Genomic DNA, 27,901 nt, shown 5'->3' with positions numbered 1-27,901 from the left:
TCTGGGCGGGATTCTCCAGCCACACACACCTCATAACTGGAGAATCCTGTCCTAGGTCAATGGACCTTCCATGGCCCTACCCTTCCTCTTCTACCCTCCACCACCACCACCACCCCCCCCCCCCCCCCCCACCCTCCTGCCCACTACAATTCCCATGGCAGGCGAGACGAGAGAGTTCTAGCTTGTGTCTCAGAATATCTTCTAACAACTTGCCCACTGCAGATGTTAGGCTCACCGGCCTGCAATTCCCAGGCTTTTCCCTGCAGCCCTTCTGAAATAAAGACACAACATTTGCCACCTTCCAATCTTCAGGCACCTCACCTATGGCTGTCAATTCAAACATCTCTGCTAGGAGACCTGCAATTTCCTCCCTAACCCCCCTCGATGTCCTGGGATACACTTCATAGAATCCTACAGTCCAGAAGGAGGCCATTTGGCCCATCGAGTCTGCACCGACCACAATCTTCCTCCCCCACCCCGGCCCTGTTCCCATAACCCCATGCATTTGCCCTAGCTCGTCCCTCTGACACAAAGGGGCAATTTAACATGGCCCAGACATCTAATTTGCACATCTTTGGACTGAGAGGAAACGCATGCAAATACAAGGAGAATGTGCAAACTCCACACACAGTCACCCAAGCTGGGAATTGAACCCAGTTCCCTGGCACTGAGGCAGCAGTGCTAACTGCTGTGCCCATCAGGTCCTAAGGATTTATCTATCTTGATGCACTTTAAGACTTCCAGTACAACCACCTATGTAATGTGTACATTCTTCAAGGCATCACCATTTATTTCCCCAAGTTCACTAACATCCACGTCTTTCTCAACAGTAAATACTGATGAGAAATACTCATTTAGGATGTCGTCCATCTCTTGAGGATCTGCACATAGATGATCATCTTGATCCTTAAGAGGCCCTATTCTCTCCCTAGTTACTCTTTTGCACCTTATGTATTTGGATTCTCTTTTGCCTTATCTGCCAAAGCAATCTCGTGTCCCCTTTTTTTTATAGAAACCCTACAATGCAGAAAGAGGCCATTCGGCCCATCGAGTCTGCACCGACCACAATCCCACCCAGGCCCTACCCCCACATATTTACCCGCTAATCCCTCTGACCTACGCATCAGGACTCTAAGGGGCAATTTGTTTTAACCTGGCCAATCGACCTAACCCGCACATCTTTGGACTGTGGGAGGAAACCGGAGCACCTGGAGGAAACCCACGCAGACACGAGGAGAATGTGCAAACTCCACACAGACAGTGACCCGAGCCGGGAATCGAACCCGGGACCCTGGAGCTGTGAAGCAGCAGTGCTAACCACTGTGCTACCGTGCCACCCCTTTTTGCCCTCCTGATTTCTCTCTCAACTCTACTCCTACACCCCCTATACTCCAAGGGATTCACTTGATCCCAGCTGCCTCCGCATGTCATGTGCTGTTCCTTCTTTTTGACCAGGGTCTCAATATCTCAAGTCATCCAGGGTTCTCTACTTCTACCAGCCTTGCCCTTCACTCTTTTTTTTTAAAAAAAATAACGTGTTTACCCTGAATCCTGGTTAACACACTTTTGAAAGCCTCCCACTTACCAGAAATCCCTTTGCCTGCCAACAGACTCCCCCAAGCAACTGTTGAAAGTTTCTGTCTAATACCATCAAAATTGGCCTTGCCCCAATTTAGAATATTAACTTTTTGGCCAGCCCTAACGTTCTCCATAGCTATCTTAAAACTAATAGAATTATGGTCACTGGTCCCAAAGTGATCCGTCACTAACACCTTTGTCAGTTGCCCTTCCTTATTTCCCAAGAGGAGGTCAAGTTTTGCCCCCTCGGGCCATCCACATACTGAATGAGAAATTCTTCCTGAATACACAAATTGCTCTCCATCCAAGCTCCTAATACGATGGCTGGCCCAGTCAGTGTTGGGAAAGTTAAAATCCTTAATTACTATTATTTTCTTGGCGCTATCTGTAATGTGCTTGCACATTTGCTCCTCAATTTGCTACTGACTATTTGAGGACCTCTAGTACAATCCTATCAGTGATCTCCCCCTTTTTCTCTGTTCAATCCATGTAGACTCTGGGCGAACCCTCAGAAATGTCTCCCCTCAGTACCGTCATGATGATCTCCCTAATCAAAAACAACTCCCCCCTCCTATCTTACCTCCTTGTTCTAGATTTCTATAGCATCTGTACCCTGGAACATTGAACTGCCAGTCCTCCCTTAGCTATGTTTTAGTAATAGCTATAATATCCCAGTCCCATCTACCTATCCAGACCCCGAGTTCATCCGCCATGACTGTCAGGCCTCTTGCATTGAAATAAATGCAGTTTAATTTAGACTTCCTTTGCTCTCTGCCCTGCTCTTGCCTGTCTTGTCTAGTACTCAGATTACTGACACTATTTAACGTGTTCTCTTCGACCTCCATGCTGTTCTCAACCTTCTCCTCTATTGCTTTGGGTCCCATCTGCCTACCAAACTAGTTTAAACCCTCCCGTGTGGCTCTAACAAATCTCCCTGCCAGGATATTAATCAACCTCCAGTTCAGGCATAGAGACACTAGTAATTATCAACATGTCTGAACGTTCAATGATGAGGAAATCATATATCAAAAATTTTAGAAAGGTGCCTTGGATTCATCAATTCATCTGGGAATTTACATAGCAATTTGCACTGAATCACATGGGAACCAAGGGTTTAACTGTGCATTGTAAAATACAATGGAGGTTTTATTTTGTTTACTGCCATTTGTTTTTGAGAGGTCCATTTTTTTGTGGTCGCTTTGACAGTAAAATTGCTGTAAAATTACCCCTCAAACTGGCAGCAGCTTTAATATTGCTGAAAAGAGACGCATCTTGCCAAAGCTTCTTGTCTTGCACTCATTAGGACAAATGCCAAATTTCAAACAGTCTCAATAATTTCTACTACAGAAGCAAAGGGAGCTGATTGATTGACAAATCAGCTCTGGTTTGCCAAGGCGTTGCCATTGAGAAAACAACCGGGAATTGTTGTCTCCCCAAGCTCGTGGGTAATTCAAAGGAGGATGCTAGGCTTGAACCTTTTCCTTTTTGCAGAGAATGGATCCCAGCATATGACTGTCTATTGCTTCTGAACAAGTGTAATTGAGCCGCGTTACGGACTCGATGGACTATTTCAAATTGGTGGTTGATCCAGCTAGTACAACACTCTAGATCCTTCACTGTGATTGGCTGCTTATCCTACTCGATGATGTCACTGTTCCCAGACAAGTAGCGACCTCGACTTGGCACCAGCCTCGAATCGATGTGGAAAGGGTGAATCTGCCCCACTAGATAATTGCCGGCAGATTTATTTGAGCTTGGCAACGAGCACCATTGCTTTGCTGCCGGCCATGAAATACAGGCCAAAATTTACATAGCAATGTGCAGAACTAATGACAGCCATGTTTGTGTGTTACAGCCTCTGGTGTGACTCTATTATTGACTGCATGTAAATGATTTGTTTCTGCAGTAATCCAGTTTGGATTTGTAACCCTATTTGTGGCCTCCTTCCCACTCGCTCCACTATTTGCACTACTGAACAATGTCATTGAGATCCGTCTGGATGCTAAGAAGTTTACCAGTGAGCTCCGAAGACCCGATGCAACAAAAGCAAAGGATATCGGTCAGTAAATCTCATTTATTGTTCTCATTTTTTTCTAATTTAAAATTATTTATTTTGTGAGTAAGCAAATCGGCGACTTTGGTTTCTAATGTGACACACTTCAGGAGATATCTATTAGTGGACAGTTTGGCACTTTGTATTTATTATAAGGAGATGTTTTGGTGCAACGGTTAGTGTGTGCGTGTGTGCCTGTGTTGATGGTTAAATTCCATCCGTCTGCTCTGTAAATTGTGACCTGTTAAATTCATGATGAGCTATGAGATGACAAGAACTTACTTTATAAATCAAAAATTATTTTTAAAGTTTATTTATTAGTGTCACAAGTAAGCCTACATTGACACTGCAATGAAGTTACTGTGAAAATTCCCTAATCGCCGCATTCCGGCGCCTGTTTGGGTGCACTGAGGGAGAATTTAGCATGGTCAAACCAACTAACCAGCACCTCTTGCAGACTGCAGGAGGAAACCAGAGCACCCGGAAGACATGCATGCAGACAAGGGGAGAACATGCAAACTCCAGTGACCTAAGCTGGGAATCGAACCCGGGTCCTTCGTGCTGTGAGGCAGCAGTGCTAACCACTGTGCCACTGTGCCGTCCCATCTTCACAAACAAACCAGTCCCTACTATACACTCCAACTAAAATATTTGTGTTTAACACCCCTTTAAACAGGCAAAGAATTCCAGGTATACTGGACATTTTATCCTGTTAAGCCATTGTTCACGTTCACTCAATTTCAATGCAAGTAGTCTGCTAACAGGATATTTGATTTTACAAACTGGAGTTATAGTGCCATGCCCATGTGAGATGAACAGATGCAATTGCAATGATCATTTACATTCACAGAATCAAGTTTGATTCATGTCTGGTGTTCCTTTAGCACACTTTGACTGTCAAATGCTCAGCAAAACCTCCACTTTACTTTCAACTCATCAGCATTCACTCTTCAAGAACATTTTTCCATTTGTGTTTACCAACATGTTCTTATGAACTCATGACCAACACACGGGCTAGCCCTGTGTGGCTATGTTGTATTTGTGAACCCTATCACAGTGCAACCTGGAATGTTACATGGGACGGTGCTTTGAAGTCATTCCTTTTGTTTGGAACTGTCCAGGAACTAGGGCTGGGATTCTCCGATCTCACCTGCCCCACTGCCGCTGCCAGAGAGAGTGGTGAATTTGGCGCACAGCCCAGTTTCTATTCACAGCAGCGGGACTGGAGAATCCCAGCCGTGGGCAAGGTCAGAGACTTCCGGCCCACGTTATTTTCCTGAAGAAAATTCATTCTGGAGGCTAAATAAAATGCCCATCAACAGGTCATCTAACCTGGGATCAAAGGTTGGGGGGAAAGTCCCTTCAAAAAGTGCAAATGATCAGTCTTTTAATAATAAAGTTCTGAAAAGTGTGATTTTACTTTTATTTCCAGTACTTCTGCTTCACTTTTAGAATTTCATTGTTTGTAGTTGCTGTTCAATTAAGAGATATTTGAAACCTTTAAGTTTGTGGCCAAGTCCCTGCTAACTAAACTAATCTGGACTGTGGCACAGCGAATTATGTAACTTAATCAAAACACGGATGAAGGTGACTCTTTTGTTGCTTAAATATTTGGGCCTTTGATTTGAAGAGATGTGGTCACCAATAGAGGGAGGTGGTGGTGCAGTGGTATTGTCGCTAAACTAGTAATCCAGAGACCCAGGATAATTCTCTGGGGGCCCGGGTTCAAAGCCCATTATGGCAGATGGTGAAATTTGAATTGAATTAAAAGAAAAGTGGAATTAAAAGTCTAATGGCCATGAAACCATTGTCGATTGTCATGTTTTTAAAAAAAAAACCCGTCTGGTTCACTGGGGGGTGGCACAGTGGTTAGCACTACTGCTTCACACTGCCAGGGACCCAGGTTCGATTCCTGGCTTGGGTCACTGTCTGTGTGGAGTTTGCATGTTCTCCCTGTGTCTGCGTGGGTTTCCTCCGGGTGCTCAGTTTCCTCCCACATTCTGAAAAGACATGCTGGTTAGGTGCATTGACCCGAACCGGCGCCAGAGTGTGGCGACGAGGGGAATTTCACAGTAACTTCATTGCAGTGTTAATGTAAGCCTTACTTGTGACTAATAAATTAACTTTAATGTATTTTTTTTTGGGAAGGAAATCTGCTATCCTTACCCAGTCTGGTCTACATGTGACTTCAGAGCCACAGCAATGTGGTTGACTCTTTATTGCCCATCCCTGAGGGCATTTAATGCTGGCCTGGCCAGCGATGTTTACATCCTGTGAACAAATCTTTAAAGTTGGTCTGACTGGAATAATATGCAAAATATCTTTGCGTACCCACTATCAGGTGAAAGGGAAGCACTGACTCATGGTTCAAAGTATACACTTTGTAAAGTAAAGACAAAGGGACAATTCTACCAGAATTCTCTGCAGTTAAAACATATCATTATGGACTGGACATTCATGCACGGCTCATTTAAGATTGTCAGGAAGAGAGTTGATCTAACCTTCCCATTCTTCAAGTTTGTTAGCTATATCATAGAATCATAGAAACCCTACAGTGCAGAAGGAGGCCATTTGGCCCATCGAGTCTGCACCGACCACAATCCCACCCAGGCCCTACCCCCACATATTTACCCACTAATCCCTCTAACCTACACATCTCAGGACTCTAAGGGGCAATTTTTAACCTGGCCAATCAACCTAACCTGCACATCTTTGGACTGTGGGAGGAAACCGGAGCACCCGGAGGAAACCCACGCAGACACGAGGAGAATGTGCAAACTCCACACAGACAGTGACCCGAGCTGGGAATCGAACCCAGGACCCTGGAGCTGTGAAGCAGCAGTGCTAACCACTGTGCTACCGTGCCGCCCCAAACGTTTATTTATTAGTCACAAGTAAGGCTTACATTAACGCTGCAATGAAGTTACTGTGGAATTCCCCTAGTTGCCACACTCTGGCGCCTGTTCGGGTCAATGCACCTCACCAGCACATCTTTCAGAATGTGGGAGGAAACTGGAGCACCTGGACTAAACCCACGCAGACACGAGGAGAACGTGCAAACTCAACGCAGACAATGACCCAAGCCAGGAATCAAACCCGGGTCCCTGGTGCTTATAAGCAGCAGTGCTAACCACTGTGCCACCATGCCGCCGTGGTAAAGAAAGGACTTAGTTCCACAAAGTTAGTAAAAATACATATATAAATAACATTCAAGGGGAGGGGGAAACAATGACGTTCAAGAAATATTCCTACAAAAATCAATACTTGAATGAGAGGCATTGGCAGCATTTGCTTTCTGTTTTATTTGAGTTTGCACCACTGAAATCCTCAAGTTCTGAAGTTGGGATGCACTCACGGTAAACAATGAGTTAACATATTTAAAAATAGAAAGTAGCTTTTTAAATTTCAGTAGCATCTGTAAAATCATGGAAACTAGTCATTAAGCTAATTCCCAGATTTTATTTTGTGGGAGATAGCAACCATCAGGTTTTCTGGCTTCATTTTATATACACACCATATGTTGGGAAGCTCCAGAAATAGCCAATATTCCAAGGTTGGTCAACAAAACATTAACTCTTATCTAACTTGGCTAGAATCATTACAGTATCCTTACTTAAACCAACTGTAGAGTTGACACAATCTATCTGCGAATGCCCTGAATTGTTAAAATGAAAAATCTTCATGGGAATAAAAGAATTAAATTAAATTTCCTTAAATTAAGGGGTCCATAGATTAGTTACCAGCGTTAGCAATGCTGACTCAGTTCATAAAATAGAAAATCATGGTCTTGTAAGTTAGGCCAAGGAACGTATTAAAAGGACTCTGCCATTCTGCACCCACCCCCAACCCCCCCCCCGGGCCCAAAGACTGTTCTGCCATCGTTAAACCATAGCTGATCTCCATCTTAACTCCATCTCCCCACTTTAGATTCAGTACCCTTAAATTAACAAAAATCTATCAATGTTAGTTTTGAAAATTTCAAATGATCAAATTGAGTTTTTTGATGACATGGATATCAGATTTACATGATCGTTTTGTGTGGAAAAAGTACTTCCCATTAACCCTGATTGACACAGCTCCAAATTTAAATTTGCGCGCACTCTCATACTTCCACGCACTCTCTCCCCCGCTCTCTGTCTCTGCTCACGCCCATGCCCTCTTTCTCACCATGCGTTCTTGCCCACACCCCCTCTCTCGTTTATGATGGTCAATCTTTTTCACACTTGGAGCTGAGCACTCTATTAATCCTGCACAGGATTGGGACTGAAACGACTCTTAAGTACTTGCTCTTCATCTTGACTTCCACCCTTTTGTATCACTTTTCGGGATGTACTAGCTATTGTTAGACCTCCACATTCCATATCATTCCCGTGTTTCTGCATCAAATGCAGCTTCACACAAACAGTGTCAGTGATATCCCCCCGCGCCTCTCAGTGCTGACTCGGAAATGTTCAAGCAGTCAACCATTACTTGCAAAGCGGGTGCTGTTGAGGAATACTTTGGGCAACAAACAAAATTTCTACTATTTGGAAGTCAGAATAGTTGTTCAACCCTATCGGTGTCCAATGCTGTGAGACATCTGACCTTCATTATTGTGTCACCTAATGGAGGAAGCCCGAAGACTGGCCTTTAGCTTTTTATGTAAAGTATTCAGATGACGATGTCTGTGCATCATTGTACAACTCTACTATGTCACCTAGACCATTGAATTGGAATCCTTCCAAATATATAGATAATGCAGCAGTGGTGCTTCAGTTGTCTGTCTTTCTGTCGCAGTTCTATTGGTAGTTATGGTTTTGTCTGTTCTAAGATTTTTAAAAATTCATTCATGGGACATGGGCGTCGCTGACTGGCCAGCATTTATCGCCCATCCCTAGCCACCCTAGAAAATGAGTGGCTTGCTAAGCCATTTCAGAGGGCAGTTGAGAGTCAACCACATTGCTGTGTCTCTGGAGTCACATGTAGGCTGGACCAGGTAAGAACGACAGATTTCCTTCCCTAAAGGACATTAGTGAGCCAGATGGGTTTTTCCGACAATCGGCAATGGTTTCATGGTCATCAGTAGATTCTTCATTCAGATACTTTATTTAATTCGAATTCCACCATCTGCCACAGTGGGATTTGGACCCGGGATCCCAGAACATTAGCTGAGTTTCTGAATTAATAATCTAGCAATAATACCACTAGGCCATCGCCTCCCTTGATCCCACTGAGTCATTTTTCAGTGTTTGTAACTACGTCTGAATGAATGAAAACTTGAGAGAAATTCAGTGTGGGTTGGATTTGTCCTCTTTTTAATAATTTGAAGATATAGCAGCTATGTAGGGGAGTAATATGAAGCTAGTTTGACAATACCCAAAATGATACAAAAGAGAATAATGGTTTTCCTGTTGCATTTAGGAATCTGGTACGACATCCTCCGAGGGATTGGGAAGTTGGCAGTCATTATTAATGTAAGTATATGTTATTTATTTAAAAGAAGTGTCCCTTACTTCAAGAATTTTCATCCCACCATATTCAATACATGAATATGGAAACAACTAATTATGAATGTGTGCGTTCGATCCAAGTGCCTTAACACATTTGGTTACCTTTTTATTTTAAAAAAAACTTCAAGGCATTCCTGAGAATACTATTTGCAGAATTGACAACAAAACTGGGGCAAGATAATGCCCAAAAATGAGCAGATGAAGTTTTGAGTGAAAATTAATTGCTGATGATCTATAAAACTGACGGTGAGAGCGCAATGTGCCTATTACTCAGTTAACCTTTCTCGAAGCTTTCTGGAGTAACTTTTCCCAAGAGGAGTTTGTGGATGGACAGAAACTAGCACAGTGAACTTTCCCAGTAAAACTGAACTGTTGATCAGCATTCGGCAAGCTGTGTTTTCGTAACCCTGCCACAGAGACGAGAGCTGCAGTGATTATTGCTCCACGAAAATTGCCTCCAGCAGTTCTGTTTGTGTGTAAAATCAAATACTACCAATGACCCTGATGACATGAGGTCATAGTGCAACATTAATAATGGCATAGGAGCTGGCACTGGCTTCCATTTGTGGCCATCCTGTACTGGCTTCTAAAAAGCATTCAAGTGCATTTCCAAATTCATCTCCAGTGAAGAGCAATCTGGTCTCGAGAACAAAGACGTACAGCACAGCAACAGGCCCTTTGGCCCTCCAAGCCCCTGTCGATCAAAACTTATTTCCTTACTCGGTCCATATCCCTCTATTCCCTCCCTATTTATGTACCCATTCAGATGACTCTTAACTGTTGCTAATGTGCCTGCTTCCACCACATCCTCTGGTAGTGCATTCCAGGTACCCACCACACTCTACGTGAAAAACTTGCCCACACACCTCCCTTAAACTTCCCCCTCACCTTGAACCTGTGCCCTTTTGTAATTGACACTTCCACCCTGGGAAAAGCCTCTGACTATCCACCCTGTCTTTGCCCCTCACAATTTTGTAGACCTTTATCAGGCCTCCCATCAGCCTCTGTCTTTGCAGTGAAAACAATCAGTTTATTCAACCTCTCCTCGTATTCAACACCCTTGAAACCAGGCAACATTCTGGGGAACTTTCTTTGCGCGCTCTCCAAAGCTTCCACATTCTTCTGGTAGCGTGGCGACCAGAATTGCACGCAATGCTCCAAATGCGATGCTTTCCGAGAAAAATATGGCTGAGATCGAGTGCTCAATAGTGGATGTCCAAACTCTCTTCCTTACTCCCCAGAGCTCATGGGCACTCCAATGCCCTGCTAAACCATGAAGAATTGTTCAACTGCAATCAGCAGCCTGTTCAAATAACACCCGATAAAACATTCACCAAGGGAAAATTAGCTAAAATATCAGTTCTATAAACTCCACATTGGTTCCACTTGCACAAAGCAATGTGAGAGATTTGAAACCAGTTTATTGACCCAAGTTTGTGCATGGTTCATTCTATTGTTCCAAAGGTAATGGGATGGCCACCACATGTCTTATTGCCTTTTAGACTTGCTTTAAAGTTTTCAACGTGATTTATGCAGAACAAAAAATACCTTTTGTATAAATAATGGCACTTTTTGTATACACAACCAAGATTGATGGTGCTTTTGTTAAATTAGATTTATGAACCGGAGCCAGTCAGTTCATGCATCTTTATGATCCAACTTTAGCTTGGGTTTGACTAGTTTGAAAGTGATAGTTTTACCTTACTTGGAAACAATACTTGAGTCTAATAAAAATGCATCTTCGGCTGTTGGGTCTAGGGGAAGTTAGTTCACTGTAGTTGTATTATGAAAAACATCATTGGTGGCACAGGCCATTGATGCCCCAGCATGCTGGTGGGATACATGCTCATGCCATATCTTGTGTAGCAAGTTCATGACTTTGCTTGTGTTATCATAAGTTATCAAAGGGTCATTGAATAAGAGGGTTGGGGGCCCATGAATTGAATGGGGAGAGAACGGGAATGTAGGACAAATTAATTCAGAGTTTCCTGGATTAAAAATGAGGCAATGGTGTAGTAGTATTGTCACTGGACTAGTATTCCAGATACTCAGGGTAATGCTGTGGGGATACAGGTTTGAATCCCACCATGGCAGATGGTGACATTTGAATTCAATAAAAATCTGGAATTAAAAGTCTAGTGATTATGAAACCATTATCGATTATCATAAAAACACATCTCGTTCACTAATATGCTTTAGGGAAGGAAACCTGCTGTCCTTAACTGGTCTGGCCCCATGTGACTTCAGAGCCACAGCAATGTGATTAAATGCCCCTTCAAGGACAATTGGGAATGGGCAATAAATGCTGGGCCAGCCAGTGACACCCACTGCCCATGAAATAATTTTTAAGAATGAAGCTGAAGAAGAAAGTGTGCTTTTGACGAGTATCAGATGCAAAATGCAATTGAGGACCAGGCCGAATACAGAAGGAAGGTGAAAAAGCAAATACAAGAAGCAAAGAGGGACTATGAGGAAAGACTGGCTTCCAACATAAAGGGCAATCCCAATGTCTTCTGTAGGTACATAAATAAAAGGATGAAGACATAAATTGTAAGAGGAGGAAAAATCTAAACTAGCTGAGTACAAAAGAATTGATGAGGAGGTGGCACTGGATAAACTGTTGGTATTGAAAGCTGACAAGGTACCAGAACCTGATGTGATGCATCCAAGAATATTGACGGGGGTGAGAGTGGAAATTGCAGGGGCAGAGGCCATAATCTTGCAGTCTTCCCATGTCCCAGGAGAGGTGCTGGACGACTGCAAAATTGCAACCATTGCACCTCTGTTCAAAAAAGGTTATAAGGATGAGCCCAGTAATTACAGACCAGTTTAATTTCAGTGGTGAGGAAGCTTCTAGAAACAATTATTTGGGATAGAATTAATATCATAGAATCCCTACGGTGCAGAAGCAGGCCATTCGACCCATCAAGTCAGCACCAACTCTCCAACAGAGTATCTTACCCAGACCCTTTCCCCTAACCTACACATCATGGGACACTAAGGGACAATTTAGCAAGGCTAATCGACCTAACCTGTCCATCTTTGGATTACGGGAGGAAACCCACGCGGATACTGGGAGAATGTGTGGACTCCACACAGTCACCCAAGGCCGGAATTGAACTCGGGTCCCTGGTGCTGTTAGGCAGCAGTGCTAACCACTGTACCACCTTACCACCCTTTTTTTATTTAAATGTTTATCTCAAAATAAATGCCGTCTTGTATCTTTAATATAACATTTAATCATATTATCCTCCCTCCTGCCGTGTTCATCCATTCAGGATCGCGCATGCTCTCTCGCTCTCTTCTGCTACCCCACCCAATCAAACTTGTGAATGTATTGGAAAGAGTGCAGAAGAGAATTACAAGTGGTTCCAGGGGTGAGAGACTTCAGTTATAGAGATAGATTGGAGAGGTTGGGACTGTTTTCCTTGGAGTGAAGAATGCTAAGAGGAGATTTGATAGAGGTGTTCAAAATCATGGGCCTGGACAAAGTAGTTGGGGAGAAACTATTCTCAAAACGATCAAGAATGAGTGGGCACAGATTTAAAGTGATTTGTACAAGACGCAAACCTGATAACTTTTTTCACAGCGAGTGGTTTAGATCTGGAATTTACTGTCTGGGAGTGTGGTGGAGGCAGGTTTAATCGAGGTATTCAAGAAGGGATTAGATAAACGATGTGCAGGGGTTATGGGGTAAAGGCAGGAGAATGGCACCAAGTCATGATGCTCATTTCAAGAGCTGGTGCCAACATGATGGGCTGAATGGCCTTCTGCACCTGAACAGTTCTGCGATTTATGAGTATGCTTTCATAACGTAAGATGATAAATAGGAGCAGAGCAAAAATCCACCTCCACCTTAAAAATTCAATGATCCCGCCCTCACTGCCTGCTGAGGCAGAGTTCCAAAGTGTCTCAACCCTTGAATAAAAAGTGTTTCCTCAACTCTGTCCTAAAAAAAAAAGTGACCCCCCTACTTTTAAAACAGCATTTTGGACATGATGAATCATTCCACAAGAGGAAACTTCCTTTCCACATGCACCTTGCTAAGACCATTCAGGATCTTCTATACTTCAATCAAGTCATCCCTCTCTCTATTAAGCTCCAGTGGAAACAAACCCAGCCTGTCCATCCCATCCTCACAAGACAATCCACTTATTCCAGGTATCAATATCACTGCATGATTGTAGATTTAAATTGATTTTATTCCTAGTTGGTTCCCCAATATATTGTTCTAAAATGCATGAAAACATTATAGACACCTTTTACCAGTTTGATTGGTTCTATCAATATGAACACACAAACATGAGAAATAGAAGCAGGAGTAGGCCATCAGGCCTTTATCCTGCCCTGCCATTCAATACAAAGAAAAGTACAGTACGGGAACACTCCCTTCGGCCCTCCAAGCCTGTGCTGATCATGATGCCCTAACTAAACTTTTAAAAAACTTTTTTAAAAAAAAACTTCTGCCCTTACTCGGTATGCATCTCTCTATTGCCTCCCTATTGACGTACCCATCCAGCTGCCTCTTAAATGTTGCTAATGTGCTTTCTTCCACAACCACCTCTAGCAGCACCTTCCAGGCACACACGACTTGCTGCTTGAAAAACTTACATTGCGCATCTCCCTTAAACTTTCCCCCTCTCAATTGAACCTGTGCCCCCTTGTAATTGACAGTTCCACCCTTGGAAAAAGCTTCTGACTATCCACCCTGTCTATGCCCCTCGTAATTCTGTAGACCTCTATCAAGAAAGAGAGAAGAGAGAGCCCAGGAAATTATAGACCGGTGAGTCTAACCTCAGTGGTAGGTAAGTTGATGGAGAAGATCCTGAGAGGCAGGATTTATGAACATTTGGAAAGGAATAGTATGATCAGAAGTAGCCAGCACGGCTTTGTCCGAGGCAGATCATGCCTTACGAGTGAGTTTTTTGAAGATGTGACGAGACACTTAGACGGGGGAAGAGCGGTAGATGTGGTTTAGGTGGATTTCATTAAGGTGTTTGATAAGGTGCCCCATGCAAGGCTAATGGAGAAAGTGAAGGGGCATGGGATACAAGGGGACATTGCTTTGTGGATTCAGAACTGGCTTACCCACAGAAGGCAAAGAGTGGTTGTAGATGGGTCTTTTTCAGCATGGAGGTCGGTCACCAGTGGAGTGCCGCAGGGATCTGTTCTGGGACCCTTGCTCTTTGTGATTTTTATAAATGACCTGGATGAGGAAGTGGAAGGATGGGTTGGCAAGTTTGCTGATGACACAAAGGTTGGTGTTGTGGATAGTGTAGAGGGATGTCAGCAGTTGCAACGAGACATAGATAAGATGCAAGACTGGGCGCAGAAGTGGCAGATGGACTTCAACCCAGATAAGTGTGTGGTGGTTCATTTTGGCAGGTCGAATAGGATGGCAGAATATAATAAGGGTAAGATGCTTGGCGGTGTGGAAGAACAGAGGGATCTTGGGGTCCGGGTTCATAGGATGCTCAAAGCGGCATCGCAGGTAGAGGCTGTGGTTAAGAAGGCGTATGGAATACTGGCCGCCTTCAATAGAGGAATTGAGTTTAGAAATCGGGAGATAATGCTGCAGCTGTATAGGACCCTGGTCAGATCCCACCTGGAGTACTGTGCCCAGTTCTGGTCGCCTCATTACAGAAAGGATGTGGAAGCCATAGAACGGGTGCAGAGGAGATTTACGAAGATGTTGTCGGGATTAAGTGGTATGCCTTATGAGGATAGGTTGAGAGAGCTAGGTCTATTCTCCTTGGAGTGGTGAAGGATGAGAGGTGACCTGATGGAGGTGTATAAGATGTTGAGAGGTATTGATAGAGTGGATTCTCAGAGGCTTTTACCCAGGGCTGAAATGGTTGTCACGAGAGGCCACAGGTTTAGGGTGCTGGGGAGTAGGTATAGGGGTAAGTTTTTCACTCAGAGGGTGGTGGGTGCGTGGAATCGGCTGCCGGTAATGGTGGTGGAAGCGGATTCGATTGAGTCTTTTAAGAGACTTTTGGATAGGTTCATGGAGGTTAGTAAGATAGAGGGTTATAGATGAGCCTCGAAGGTAAGGAAATTGTTCGGCGCAACTTGTGTGCTGAAGGGCCTGTTTGTGCTGTAGCTTTTCTATGTTCTAAGTCTCCCCTCAGCTTCTGTCTTTCCAGTGAAAATAACCCTACGATCATGGCTGATCTATGCCGGCCTCCACTCTTTTTCTGTGCCATTTTCCCATAGCTCTCTATTCCGTGATCTATCACATATTTATTCGCCTCCACTTTAAATGCTTCTGTTGATCCAGCCTCCATTATGCTTTGGGGTAGAGAACTCCAGAGATTCACCACCCTCTGAGAATAAATTTCTACATGCCGCAGTTTTAAATGACCGGCCTTTTATCTTGTAGCTATGTCTCCTTGTTTGAAAACTTCTCGTCTACCCTGTCAAGCCCCCTCAGGACCTTTTCATGTTTGAATAAGATCACCCCCTCACTCTTAACTCCAAGGAATCCAGACTATTTAGTCTCTCTTGATAGAACAACCCTCTCATCCCAGGAATTAGCCTGGTGAATCTCCTTTGGACTGTCTCCAATGTTACTTTTATCCTTTTTTAGGGTAAGGGCACCAGAACTGTACATACTATTCTGGTTGAGGCCTCAACATCACCCTGTACAATTGCAACAAAACCTCCCTATTTTTAAACTCTAACCCCTTTGCAATTAAGGCCAAAATGCTATTTGCCGCCTTAACTAATTGTTGGACCTATTTGCTAGCTTTTTGTGAATCGTGCACCTCTGCACTGCATGAAGAAATTTCCTATCATTCTTATAATACCTTTGTTGCAAACTCTAATTATTTCTTAATATTTATCCAACAGTAGCTGCTGTTGTCCTCTAAACCATCACTCCGACCCTCATCCATCCTTATTTGCACCTTTACTGATTCTACTTCTTGATCGTCTAAGCTAAAATCATTTCTCACTAATATCCTTATGTCATCTTATTGGTGCTACTCCCCTCTCTTTTCCATTCTGTATGCCTTTTTGAAATGCTGTGTCATGGAATCATTTCCCAATCTTGGTCACCTTGTAACCATGCCTCTGCAATGACAATCAGATCTAAACCATTAAATTTTATTTGTGCCACTAATTTGTCCAACTTCTTGTGAATACACATCCAGAGAGCCATTACACTACTCTATTACACACACTACTCTTTAAATTTATAAATCTACCTTCAACTGAACCCTCTTCTGTCCCACCCTTCCCACTGTCAGTTTAAAGTCTGACTGACATCCTCTTGTTTTACAGTTTGACAGGATGTTGATCCCAGGCCTATTGAGGTGGAGCATATCCCAAGAGAAACAGTTTTCTCTTTCCCTGGTTCTGATGCCTATGTCCCATGAATCAAAACACTTTCTCCTACCACCAGTTGAGTCACATGTTTAATTCTCTAATCTGTGTGACTCTTGTCAACTGGTCCAGTTAACAATCCAAGGATGATTATTTTTGAGATTGTGTTTTAACCCCTCAATCTCACTCGGTGAAACATCATTCCTAGTTCTACCCCTTGTCATTGGTTTCTGCATGGTCCATTGGACAACTGGATCCTCCCCTTCCCTGTCCAAATTCATCTCCAGCTGCAGGGGGGTGTCCTTAACCCTGGCACTAGACAGGCAATGCAACCTTCAGAACTCCTGGTTAAGAATGCAGAGACATGTCTATCCACTGAACACAGTCCCTTATCATTATCATATTCCTTTTCCCTCTCTCCAGTTGAATGGTATTCTGAACTATGGTCAGTTTCCATGTCCACCCTGTAGTAGTTGTTATCATCCATATATACAACAAGTACCTTGCAGCTGTTGGTCAAAGTCAAGTCAATTTTGCCCTCCTAGGCAGTTCTTGAATGTAGTTTAAAAATAGGAACAATGTATACATTGGAAGTAGACCACGATCTGGGGGGTGTAATGAAAAATAATGGGCTCAACAGCACAACTTGTGTTATGTGAATGAATGGATACGAAGATTGTATAAATATATAGAGCAGGCCATGTGGTCATCTGTTCATTTAACGGACAGTTACCTGACTGGATGGTTCAATAAAATTGAGAATCTGCCTTATTTGTGTTCATAAGTAAAATATTGTTGCACATAGCTGCTAGTTTCATGCCTGTTGGGTCTTCATGGCCTGTAGGCATGGCAGACAGAAGAGGCATCAGTTGCTGGTAGTAGGTTTTGAAACCACATCCGGTATGAACCTGCGTGTAAGTTCAGTGTGCCATACTAAATTTGTATTTTGTAGGTAGAAGTTAGCACCTGAAAGTGCTGCTGTTGGCTTTGTTTTATTTTTAAATGTTCAACATAGTAAAGCTCACTGAAGCAATTCTGAATTTTCTGGGGTTTTGTGTATTATAGGAGAATGTGAAACTGGACATGTGACATAGCAAAGGACGATGGAGAGCTGTCTCATTATGTACCACTTTGAGCTGGTGTTATTGTTGATTTGAAGTTGCAGCCAGTTTACAATCTTGAACAGTTCAATATCTTGGGCACCAGCAGCCCATCCCAGCCAAATTGCACTGCAGGCAAGATATCTTTGTTATTGGTCAGCTTGCAAGTGGTTCATTTGTGAGAAGTCACCTCGTTCTGGCAAAATATCCCATTAAGACAGGTGAGGACAGACAAGTTTAGAAACAAGAACTCCTTGAGCCATTTCTGTGAGGAATGACAATGGTGAAAATTGTAATGTTATCTCAGTGTATGGAAAATTTGGAATAGGAATGGAGGGCAGCGTGTGTACAATGTTTGTACCTGATTCTTTCCTTTATAGCTTCAGTGCTTGGATGATCGCTCGAGATGTTTGTTGTCTTGGAACTGAGTAATGATTCACTGTATAATTCTTAACCGCAAAATACTCCTGGACAAGGGAAATGTTTCCAAGGAAATTGGCTTTGTACAGTTGTATCATTTTTCTTCTAAATCAAAATTTCTACTGGGAATGGAACAAAGACGGCTTTCTGACCTTTTCTCTTCCTTTGGGGAAAAGTGCCAAAACTTTTGGAATATTGTTGGTTCCCTCTTTTCCTTGTTTTGCATCTGTCTCTGCTTGCTGTCTCAAAATGTAGGTCTTTAGATCCGAGCCAAGCCAGGGTAGCCACAGATCAAAAATACCAAAATGATCAGAGGCCCAGGAAAGAAGGTTCAGTAAAGGCAGGAGTAGCTCAGAAATATGGAAAATTAAAATCTTCCTGTCAACATTTCTTTTTGTTGTCATTTCCTTTCTGTTTCTCTCCTCAATTTTGATTCACCTTTTCTACACAGTACCCAAAAGATACTTGTTAAAATATAGTTTGCTTGATTTTTGAGGGAGATGTTAGGGGATTTGCATAGTTATAATAGCTAGTAATCCAGAGACCCAAGGCAAGACCTGGGTTCAAATCCCACCACGGCAGATGGTGAAATTTGAATTCAACATAACAAATTGGAATTAAAAGTCTAATTATGATCATGAAACCATTGTTGATTGTCATAAAGACCCATCTGATTCACTAATGTCCTTTTTGTAAAAGGAAATCTGCCATCCTTACCTGGTCTGGCCTACATGTGATTCCAGAAACACAGCACTGTGGTTGACTCTCAAATGCCTCCTGAAATGGAGGGCAGTTAGGGATGCACAACAAATGCTGGTCCAGCCAGCAATGCCCACATCCCATAAACAAATTTTTAAAAACTCTCTCCCCAACATTCCCTGGTAGGTCTGATTACTAACTGAACCCTGAGCAATAGTTATGGAAAACACTCTGCATTTGACGAGGTGACCAAGAAATGGATAACTGTTTGTTTATCTTGCTCATGTTGTGGGCAAAACATTGTTGGTTGATTTATGAGTTTAAATCCGCTGAACAGTTAAATTGTACAAAATCACTTGAAGGGATCGCGATCAAGTGCAAGCAGTTGTTTAATGACCGTCAAGTCATCCTGGTAGCAATTTGCAATCTGCTTAATCAGTCTCTGCATACCAAGTGAATACAACCTACAAAACCTGGCACAGCACCTCCTCTCCCCACTTCACCCCCCCCCCCCCCCCCAACCCACTCACTGCCCCCGTGCATACCACACATGCACTCACTCACGCATACACATACACAAAATAAAGCTGAAGACTCCAAAATAGGACCTGCATGTGGAGGCAAGTAATTACACTAAAAATGCAGTGAAGACAGGGGCTCATCAGAGCTTGAGTTGCAGTCACTTTCCTAATATTCCATTGCTTGCATTAGGGGGTAGTGATATGGGTGATATTTTTACTGGGGCACTCTGTTTTTCTATTCCGTGCTTGTTTTCTCAAACTCCAATTTCTCTTCCCTTGTTTTTTTTTGCTGATTTCTAAAATGTTCACTTTCGTCTGGGCTACCACTCACCTTTTGCAGCATTGAACAACTCTTCTTGTGCACCCTCACCTTCTATAGTTAACCATGGATGGTACATCCTTTTCTTAGAGTCTTTCACTTGTGTTGTGAAATATCTCCTTAAATGCCTTCACTGCTTCTCTATCATCTTGCCTCTTTTCCCAGTCAACTTTAGCCAACTCATTATTCATATCCTTGTAATTGTCTTTATTTAAGTTTTTAAGACTCTAGTAATGGGTCCACATTTCTTACCTTGCAAATGAATCTGTTACATGTTATAATCACTCCGACCTAAAGGATCTTTTACTATCAGGAGAGGATAGGTCTGGGTCTCTTGGAAAGGGAAGGCTGAGTATGACCTAATAGAGGCCATCAAAATTACAAAAGGTTTTAGAACATAGAACATAGAACATAGAACATTACAGCGCAGAACAGGCCCTTCGGCCCACGATGTTGCACCGACCAGTTAAAAAAAAAACTGTGACCCTCCAACCTAAACCAATTTCTTTTCGTCCATGAACCTATCTACGGATCTCTTAAACGCCCCCAAACTAGGCGCATTTACTACTGATGCTGGCAGGGCATTCCAATCCCTCACCACCCTCTGGGTAAAGAACCTACCCCTGACATCGGTTCTATAACTACCCCCCCTCAATTTAAAGCCATGCCCCCTCGTGCTGGATTTCTCCATCAGAGGAAAAAGGCTATCACTATCCACCCTATCTAAACCTCTAATCATCTTATATGTTTCAATAAGATCCCCTCTTAGCCGCCGCCTTTCCAGCGAAAACAATCCCAAATCCCTCAGCCTCTCCTCATAGGATCTCCCCTCCATACCAGGCAACATCCTGGTAAACCTCCTCTGCACCCTCTCCAAAGCCTCCACATCCTTCCTGTAATGTGGGGACCAGAACTGCACACAGTACTCCAAGTGCGGCCGCACCAGAGTTGTGTACAGTTGCAACATAACGCTACGACTCCTAAATTCAATCCCCCTACCAATAAACGCCAAGACACCATATGCCTTCTTAACAACCTTATCTACTTGATTCCCAACTTTCAGGGATCTATGCACACATACACCTAGATCCCTCTGCTCCTCCACACTATTCAAAGTCCTCCCGTTAGCCCTATACTCAACACATCTGTTATTCCTACCAAAGTGAATTACCTCACACTTCTCCGCATTAAACTCCATCCGCCACCTCTCGGCCCAACTTTGCAACCTGTCTAAGTCTTCCTGCAAACTACGACACCCTTCCTCACTGTCTACCACACCACCGACTTTGGTGTCATCAGCAAATTTGCTAATCCACCCAACTATACCCTCATCCAGATCATTAATAAATATTACAAACAGCAGTGGCCCCAAAACAGATCCCTGAGGTACACCACTTGTAACCGCACTCCATGATGAATATTTACTATCAACCACCACCCTCTGTTTCCTATCCGCTAGCCAATTCCTGATCCAATTTCCTAGATCACCCCCAATCCCATACATCTGCATTTTCTGCAGAAGCCTACCATGGTGAACCTTATCAAACGCCTTACTAAAATCCATATATACCACGTCCACTGCCTTGCCCCCATCCACCTCCTTGGTCACTTTCTCAAAAAACTCAATAAGGTTAGTAAGGCACGACCTACCTGCCACAAAACCATGCTGACTATCACCTATCAATTCATTACTCTCCAAATAACTATAAATCCTATCCCTTATAATTTTTTCCAACATCTTGCCGACAACAGAAGTGAGACTCACCGGTCTATAATTCCCGGGGAAGTCTCTGTTCCCCTTCTTAAACAATGGGACAACATTCGCTAACCTCCAATCTTCTGGTACTATACCAGAGGCCAACGACGACCTGAAGATCAGAGCCAGAGGCGCTGCAATCACTTCTCTTGCCTCCCAGAGAATCCTTGGATAAATCCCATCCGGACCAGGGGATTTATCTATTTTCAGACCCTCCAGAATATCCTGCACATCCTCCTTATCAACTGTAATACTGTCTATTCTACTCCCTTGCAACCCAGTGTCCTCCTCAGCTATATTCATGTCCCCTTGCGTGAACACCGAAGAGAAATATTGGTTCAATGCTTCACCAATCTCCTCCGGTTCCACACATAACTTCCCTCTGCCATCTATAACTGGCCCTAAACTTGCCCTAACCAACCTTCTGTTCTTGACATACCTATAGAACGCCTTAGGATTCTCTTTAACCCTATCCGCCAAAGTCTTCTCATGTCCCCTTTTAGCCCTTCTAAGCTCGCTCTTCAACTCCCTCTTAGCCAATCTAAAGCTTTCTAGTGCACTACCCGAGTGCTCACGTCTCATCCGAACATAAGCCTCCTTTTTCTTTTTAACCAACAAAGAAACTTTTTTGGTGCACCACGGTTCCCTAGCCCTACCAATTCCTCCTTGCCTGACAGGGACATACCTATCACAGACTCGCAGTAGCTGCTCCTTGAAAAAACTCCACATGTCGGACGTTCCCAGTCCCTGTAATCTCCTAGTCCAACCTATGTTTCCTAATTCTCTCCTAATAGCCTCATAATTACCCTTCCCCCAGCTAAAACCACTGGCCCGAGGTTCATGCCTATCCCTTTCCATCACTAAGGTGAACGTAACCGAATTGTGGTCACTATCACCAAAATGCACACCAACTTCCAAGTCTAGCACCTGGTCTGGCTCATTTCCCAGCACCAGATCCAATATAGCCTCACCTCTAGTTGGCCTGTCTACATACTGAGTCAAAAAACCTTCCTGCACGCTTTGAACAAAAACTGACCCCTCTAACGAGCTAGAGCTATAACAATTCCAGTCAATATTAGTCAAGTTAAAATCCCCCATAACAATTGCCCTATTACTTTCACTTTTTGACAGAGTGGAGATGGAGTCTGCTTCCACTTGAAGGAAAGGAGAAGCCGTCAATGTAAGATAGTCACCAAAAAGTTCAACTGGGAACTGGGAGAAACGTCTTTACCTAGAGTGATGAGGACATGAAGTTCAAGACCATTGTGAGACTAAGGCAAATAGTATAGAGGCATTTAAATGGAGGCTAGATCAGCATCTGAGAACAGAGGAAATAGTGTTACAGGATGGAATACAGGAGGAGGCTCAAATGGAGTAAAAACACTGGCATGGATCAAATGGCCTGTTGTGGGCCATGTATCCGTTGTAAAATGTTACGCTGCATTTATTTCCATTAAATGGAAAAAAAAATTGGCAAAACAATGTAGTATTCAATTACATTTAAGAATCCAAGAATAAGAGATAAAAGATGAAAGGAAGCAGTGCTGCAACCATTGGCTTTTTGTCATAGACTTATTCAAAGTAACTTTCAATGCAGAGTCGATCCTTTATTTGCATTCAATATGGGAAGTCTAGAATTCTGTGAACCTAGTGGGTTGTATTAAATATCCTTTTTTTTTTAAAGAGCTTTAATGAAAGGTGTCGCTCTCCAACTGGCAGGTCCACGGCCACGAAGTTTTTGATTTTATTATTGTCACATGTATTGGGATACAGTGAAAAGTATTGTTTTTTTGTGCGCTATACACACAAAACATACCATTGAGTACATAGGGGAGAAGGAAAGGAGAGAATGCAGAACGTAGTGTAACAGCTAGGGTGGAGAGAAAGATCAACTTAATAGGAGGTAAGTCCATTCAAAAGTCTGATGGCAGCAGGGAAGAAGTTGTCTTGAGTCAGTTGGTACGTGACCTCAAACTTTTGTATATTTTTCCCGACGAAAGAAGGTGGAAGAGTTATGCTGATCGGACCAATCTTTGACCGATCCTACAAAACTCCCCTTATCAGTTCACTCCCAGCCTTTACAGGAAAAGCTGAGTAAGTTTTCCCATACCTAGGTTTCAGAGAATTGAGTAAAGACAGCACATTTCAAGGTCATTTTGATCACCCCTTAAATTAGACTCCATTTTTAAGCAGAAATGATTTGAGCTGTTGCATATTCAAGACTGAAAGTCGTCGCACAATTGTATTTAACAATGCATTCATAAGACATCAGAACCTTAGCAGAGTGCCTATCTCCAGACCTCCAATCCAACTGAGCTCAGTGGGACCCATGTGACAGGGCAGAGAGTACACTAAAATAGGGTGACAATGAGTAAAGGGATGCCACCCTTTACAATGTGCAGTAGTCAATCCACACTGAGCTATAAGCTTGGATGTAGCAGTTGATGGGTGCAAGCAATCCAAAACCGTGACCTCTGCCACCAAGAAGAACAAGGGTGGTAGATTCATAGGAACACCACTGCCAATAAGTTTTCCATAGCGCGCTCATCCAAATCCCACGCCATCCTGACTTGGGACTATTTTCTATGTATCTATATCGTTCTTCCTTCACTGTCTCCAAGTTAAAATCTTGCAACTCCCTCCCACACAGCTTTGTGGGTGTACTTGCTCTATGTGGGCTGAAGGAGGTAGCTCATCACCACCACCAAAAGAAAATTTGAGAATGGGCAACAAATGCTGACCTTGCCCGCAACATGCACATCCCTTGGACAAACAGCTCAGTTGAATAGTTTGAATGGGAAGCTATTGGAAGATAAAGCATTAAAAAATAGCAGACTGGAAAAGGAGCTCTGACCATCTGGCCAACCTGCCAAATGGTACTGGTAACTCAGTACATCCTCACAATTAATATGACCCAATCCCACCTAAAAACCTTTATCTGGAAGAAGCAAAAAAACAACAATTTGGGAGAATAAAATCTGGAAAATTCCTCCAAGGTTACATGTGAAAGAGCCAGTTTCTGATGGGGAAGGTAATATGCCCCACTCTGTAACAGCATGCTGGAGCACAAACGAGTCCACATCACCAGGTACCACAAGATCAGTGTAGCTGAGTGAGTGATGCACTTGGAACAATGTCCATTAGTTGCCGGGTATTGCACATGAGAAGTCTGTATTAGACTATGTGCCTGACGGTTATGTGCCAGTGGGTTTTCTAATCCAGAAAAAACTGGTAGCATCCCCTTCAGTGCCTAGTTCAAAATGGACCCTGTGTCGCTGGAGCATTGCTTGGTAAATTCAGCTACACTACAGGCTGCCTTTCCAAATTACAGGTAAGTCAGTGATGGTTTAATGCACAACCGTTAGAGTGGGCACCTTCAACCAGTGGGCACCAGCTCCCAACTCTCTGCTTTTGTCACCTACGTTGAAATGTGCTGGATACATCGCTAGGCTTGAGCCTCATCTAAAATTGAGGGCTTCGCTAACACATTTGAGCTAATCAGGTTAGAACTAAATTAGGTAGGTTTATTTTGGGGTGCTGTGTATGAGTAATTTGAAACTGGTATGTGATGAGTGCAGCACATTTGGGAGGAGCAAGTGACTTTGGATCTGTGGTTGTCAAAGCTCTTCACAACTGGGAGTTTTCTTTTCCATTTCTAGATCAGTTGCAAACTAATCGGCAGACATTCATTGCTGTTAGTCAGCGACTCCAGTATTGCTGTATCGTGCAACTGCCAGGATAGTAGAAGATAAACGAGAGTCCTTGGCTAGTTCTGTTTCTTGTCCTGCAGTTCCTATGCCTTGGGCATGTGATTGAATTTCTTGCTAATGTTCCATTCAGCTGCCAGAAGCTCTCCTGAAGATACGGCCCCTCCTGTCATTCAAACGAGCATTAAAAATGATCTACCGCTTTGCTCAAATATCATGTGATTCTTTGATTCTCTTAACCTGACACACGAACCTCAGATGTTAAATAGGAGTGCCTTTAATTCAGGCTGTGAAGGAATATGTATCTAGTCACAATATCATACTGGCACAGCAAGCCTCGGCAGCCTAACTATAAAGACATAAGTATGTGTTTCTGAATGTGTAATATCTGTTAATTAAGCTGGAAACTCAGCTACTCAAAATGTATCTTTGCTTTGTGGCTACAAGAAAAGATGCCAGCCTCTGCAATTCTCTTAACTCTTGAGTTGAAAGGTTGTTGGTTCAAATTCCACTCCAGAGTCTTTAAGCACAAAATCTAGTTTGGTGCTTCCATCTGGTACTGAGAATGCTCTACGCTGACACTGATGCCAACTTCAGGATGAGATGTTGGGCAGGGTTTTCAGAGCAAGGTTGGGAACCAAATACCCGGCGAATTCTGCAGTCCCAACTCTTCAATTCTACTGTCACGCTCATTCACATTTTGAAATGTAAATGCTCTAATTTGGGGCAGGAAGCAAACTTGGCACCCAATTCCTCCAGGAAGGAGGAGCTGCCTGCTTGGTGCCACCAGCAAAGACAGGCAACAGCCATGATCATAGAATCCCGACAGAGCAGAAGGAGGCCATTTGGCCCTTCGAGTCTGCGCCGACAACAATCCCACCCAGGCTCTATCCTCGTCGCCCCACATATTTACCCTGCTAGTCCCCCATGATACTAAGGGACAATTGAGCACAGCCAATCGACCAAACCTGTACATCTTGAGTGTGGGAGGAAACCCATGCAAGTACGGGGAGAATGTGCAAACTCCGCACAGACAGAATTGAAACAGCATCCCTGATGCTGTGAGGCAGCAGTGCTAGCCACTGTGCCTGCCATCACCTCGCTCAGTAGAGCAGACAGCTCCTCAGAGGAACAGAAACACTAGCACAGAGGAAAGCGGCTGTGGTCCATGAAATGACAGCTTTCGACTAATGAAAAGAAACCTTCAGAGCCCCGCTCCCCCCTCCCAATTGTTAATTGGAGCCTATCCTCGCCCCACATGAAGACCCACGGCAGAGTAGACATCATTGAGAGACAGCCAGTGACGATGTTTTGTAATGAAAACTATAATTGCCTCATTGAGATTGGAGGAAATCCCGATGGACCTCAGAGCTTTTGTGTATGCCCAGACCAGGAACGCACTGCACATGCGCAGTTCTACAATTTTTATAGCACCCCTGTGCAGGAAAAGAAACCGTGCAAAAACCTGGGTCATGCAGAGTACCATAGCACTTCAAATGACCCAGGTAGGTAATGGAGAGGTTCCAAAAGATGAGTCCAGAGATGGTGTAAGGAAAGATCCCAGTTCAGTCAGAAGGACAGGAGCCAAAAAAATGAGTTCCAAACAATAAAAGGGCTGTGGGTAGTAGACCTTAAGTGAAGAGAGCCCAGAAGAAGCCCTGAAGACTTGAGGCATCCAAAAGTTGGTGACTCCATGCTGAGTGTTGTTTGGGCAAAACTACCCTTTTGGGGCAGGAAAGTCAATGTGTTAAAGTTGTGATTGAGTTGGTGCTTGAGTGCATACTCGAATCCAAGAGATGGAATCTCAAGAGACAACACGGGTGGGCTATTGTTGATGTTGTGCAAGCTGGAGTGACTTTTGGGGAGAATTCCTAAGTCAGATTTTCGAAGGTGAAGACCGGAATCTCTAGTGAGAGACCCTGAGTTTATGAGATTGGTTGACTGTGTACGGAATTGTTGAGAACCCCATGGACTCTGTCATGGCTGCATCTGCCATTTATTGTGCAGTGAGATGTGTTTTGACCACAGTTTGCCTGTTATTTCACCAGTGCCTCCTACCTGCCCTGAAAGTTGGAGTATAAGATAAATATTGTAAATTATTTTATCCTTTTTTGTAGAGTTGGGGGGGAGGGGGGAACCCGTTGTGCACTCTGCGGGATCGGTGGTGGAGGGAGGTGGTGATCAGGGCTGCACGTTGTGGGTAGGTGGGGGGGGGAAATCGGGACTGCACAAGGAGGGCCAGCGATCAGGGTGTGGGGAGGGGTGTTGGGAAGCCATTGGGGAAGGTTAGCCAGTGCATGTGGTGTTCTCCCCACTGACAGATCACCATGTGCAGTAGCTGCTGAGCACTATGTTGCCAGCCTCTCCAGTGGGATGAAGCCCCATCCCCCACTTTCTGGCGTGGATCTCTGAGGCACTCTGGAGCACAGAGTGCCGGAGATTCATTCCACTAAGTACACCCAAACAATGGGCAGGAAATTCTCCCATTTTCCTGCTTGTTGGGCACTTAGGTTTTTTTAAAATCCCGACCAAAGTCTTTGATTTTTCAGTGGTATCTTTGGGTATGGGCTCTGTCTATTTCCTTCTGATGGGACTGTTCTGTAAATGCTCTGATCTTTCTGGTGAAGTTAAACCTTTTGACTACCTGGATAGGCTGATATTTAGTCACCAAATTTGGTGACTAAAAGATATAGAAAGAATCATAGAAACCCTACAGCACAGAAAGAGGCCATTCGGCCCATCGAGTCTGCACTGACCACAATCCCACCCAGGCCCGACCCCCATATCCCTACATATTTATCCATTAATCCCTCTAATCTACGCATCTCAGGACACTAAGGGCAATTTTAGCATGGCCAATCAACCTAACCCACCCATCTTTGGACTGTGGGAGGAAACCCACGCAGACACGAGGAGAATGTGCAAACTCCACA

At 43.7% G+C, this 27,901-nt stretch overlaps 1 protein-coding gene across 1 annotated transcript in view; it reads left to right on the top strand.

Moving 5' to 3' along the window:
• ano1a (anoctamin 1, calcium activated chloride channel a) overlaps positions 1 to 27,901 on the top strand; it is a 236,639-nt gene that overhangs the window by 199,785 nt on the left and 8,953 nt on the right. The window contains exons 23-24 of the mRNA XM_078220984.1: positions 3,485 to 3,637; positions 9,032 to 9,084. Coding sequence (XP_078077110.1) covers positions 3,485 to 3,637; positions 9,032 to 9,084 — 206 coding nt within the window. The remainder of the gene's footprint in view (positions 1 to 3,484; positions 3,638 to 9,031; positions 9,085 to 27,901) is intronic.

The sequence above is a fragment of the Mustelus asterias genome, chromosome 9 (genome assembly GCF_964213995.1).
Source record: "Mustelus asterias chromosome 9, sMusAst1.hap1.1, whole genome shotgun sequence".
Taxonomy (NCBI): Eukaryota; Metazoa; Chordata; class Chondrichthyes; order Carcharhiniformes; family Triakidae; genus Mustelus; species Mustelus asterias.
This window is presented reverse-complemented; position numbering and strand designations above follow the sequence as displayed.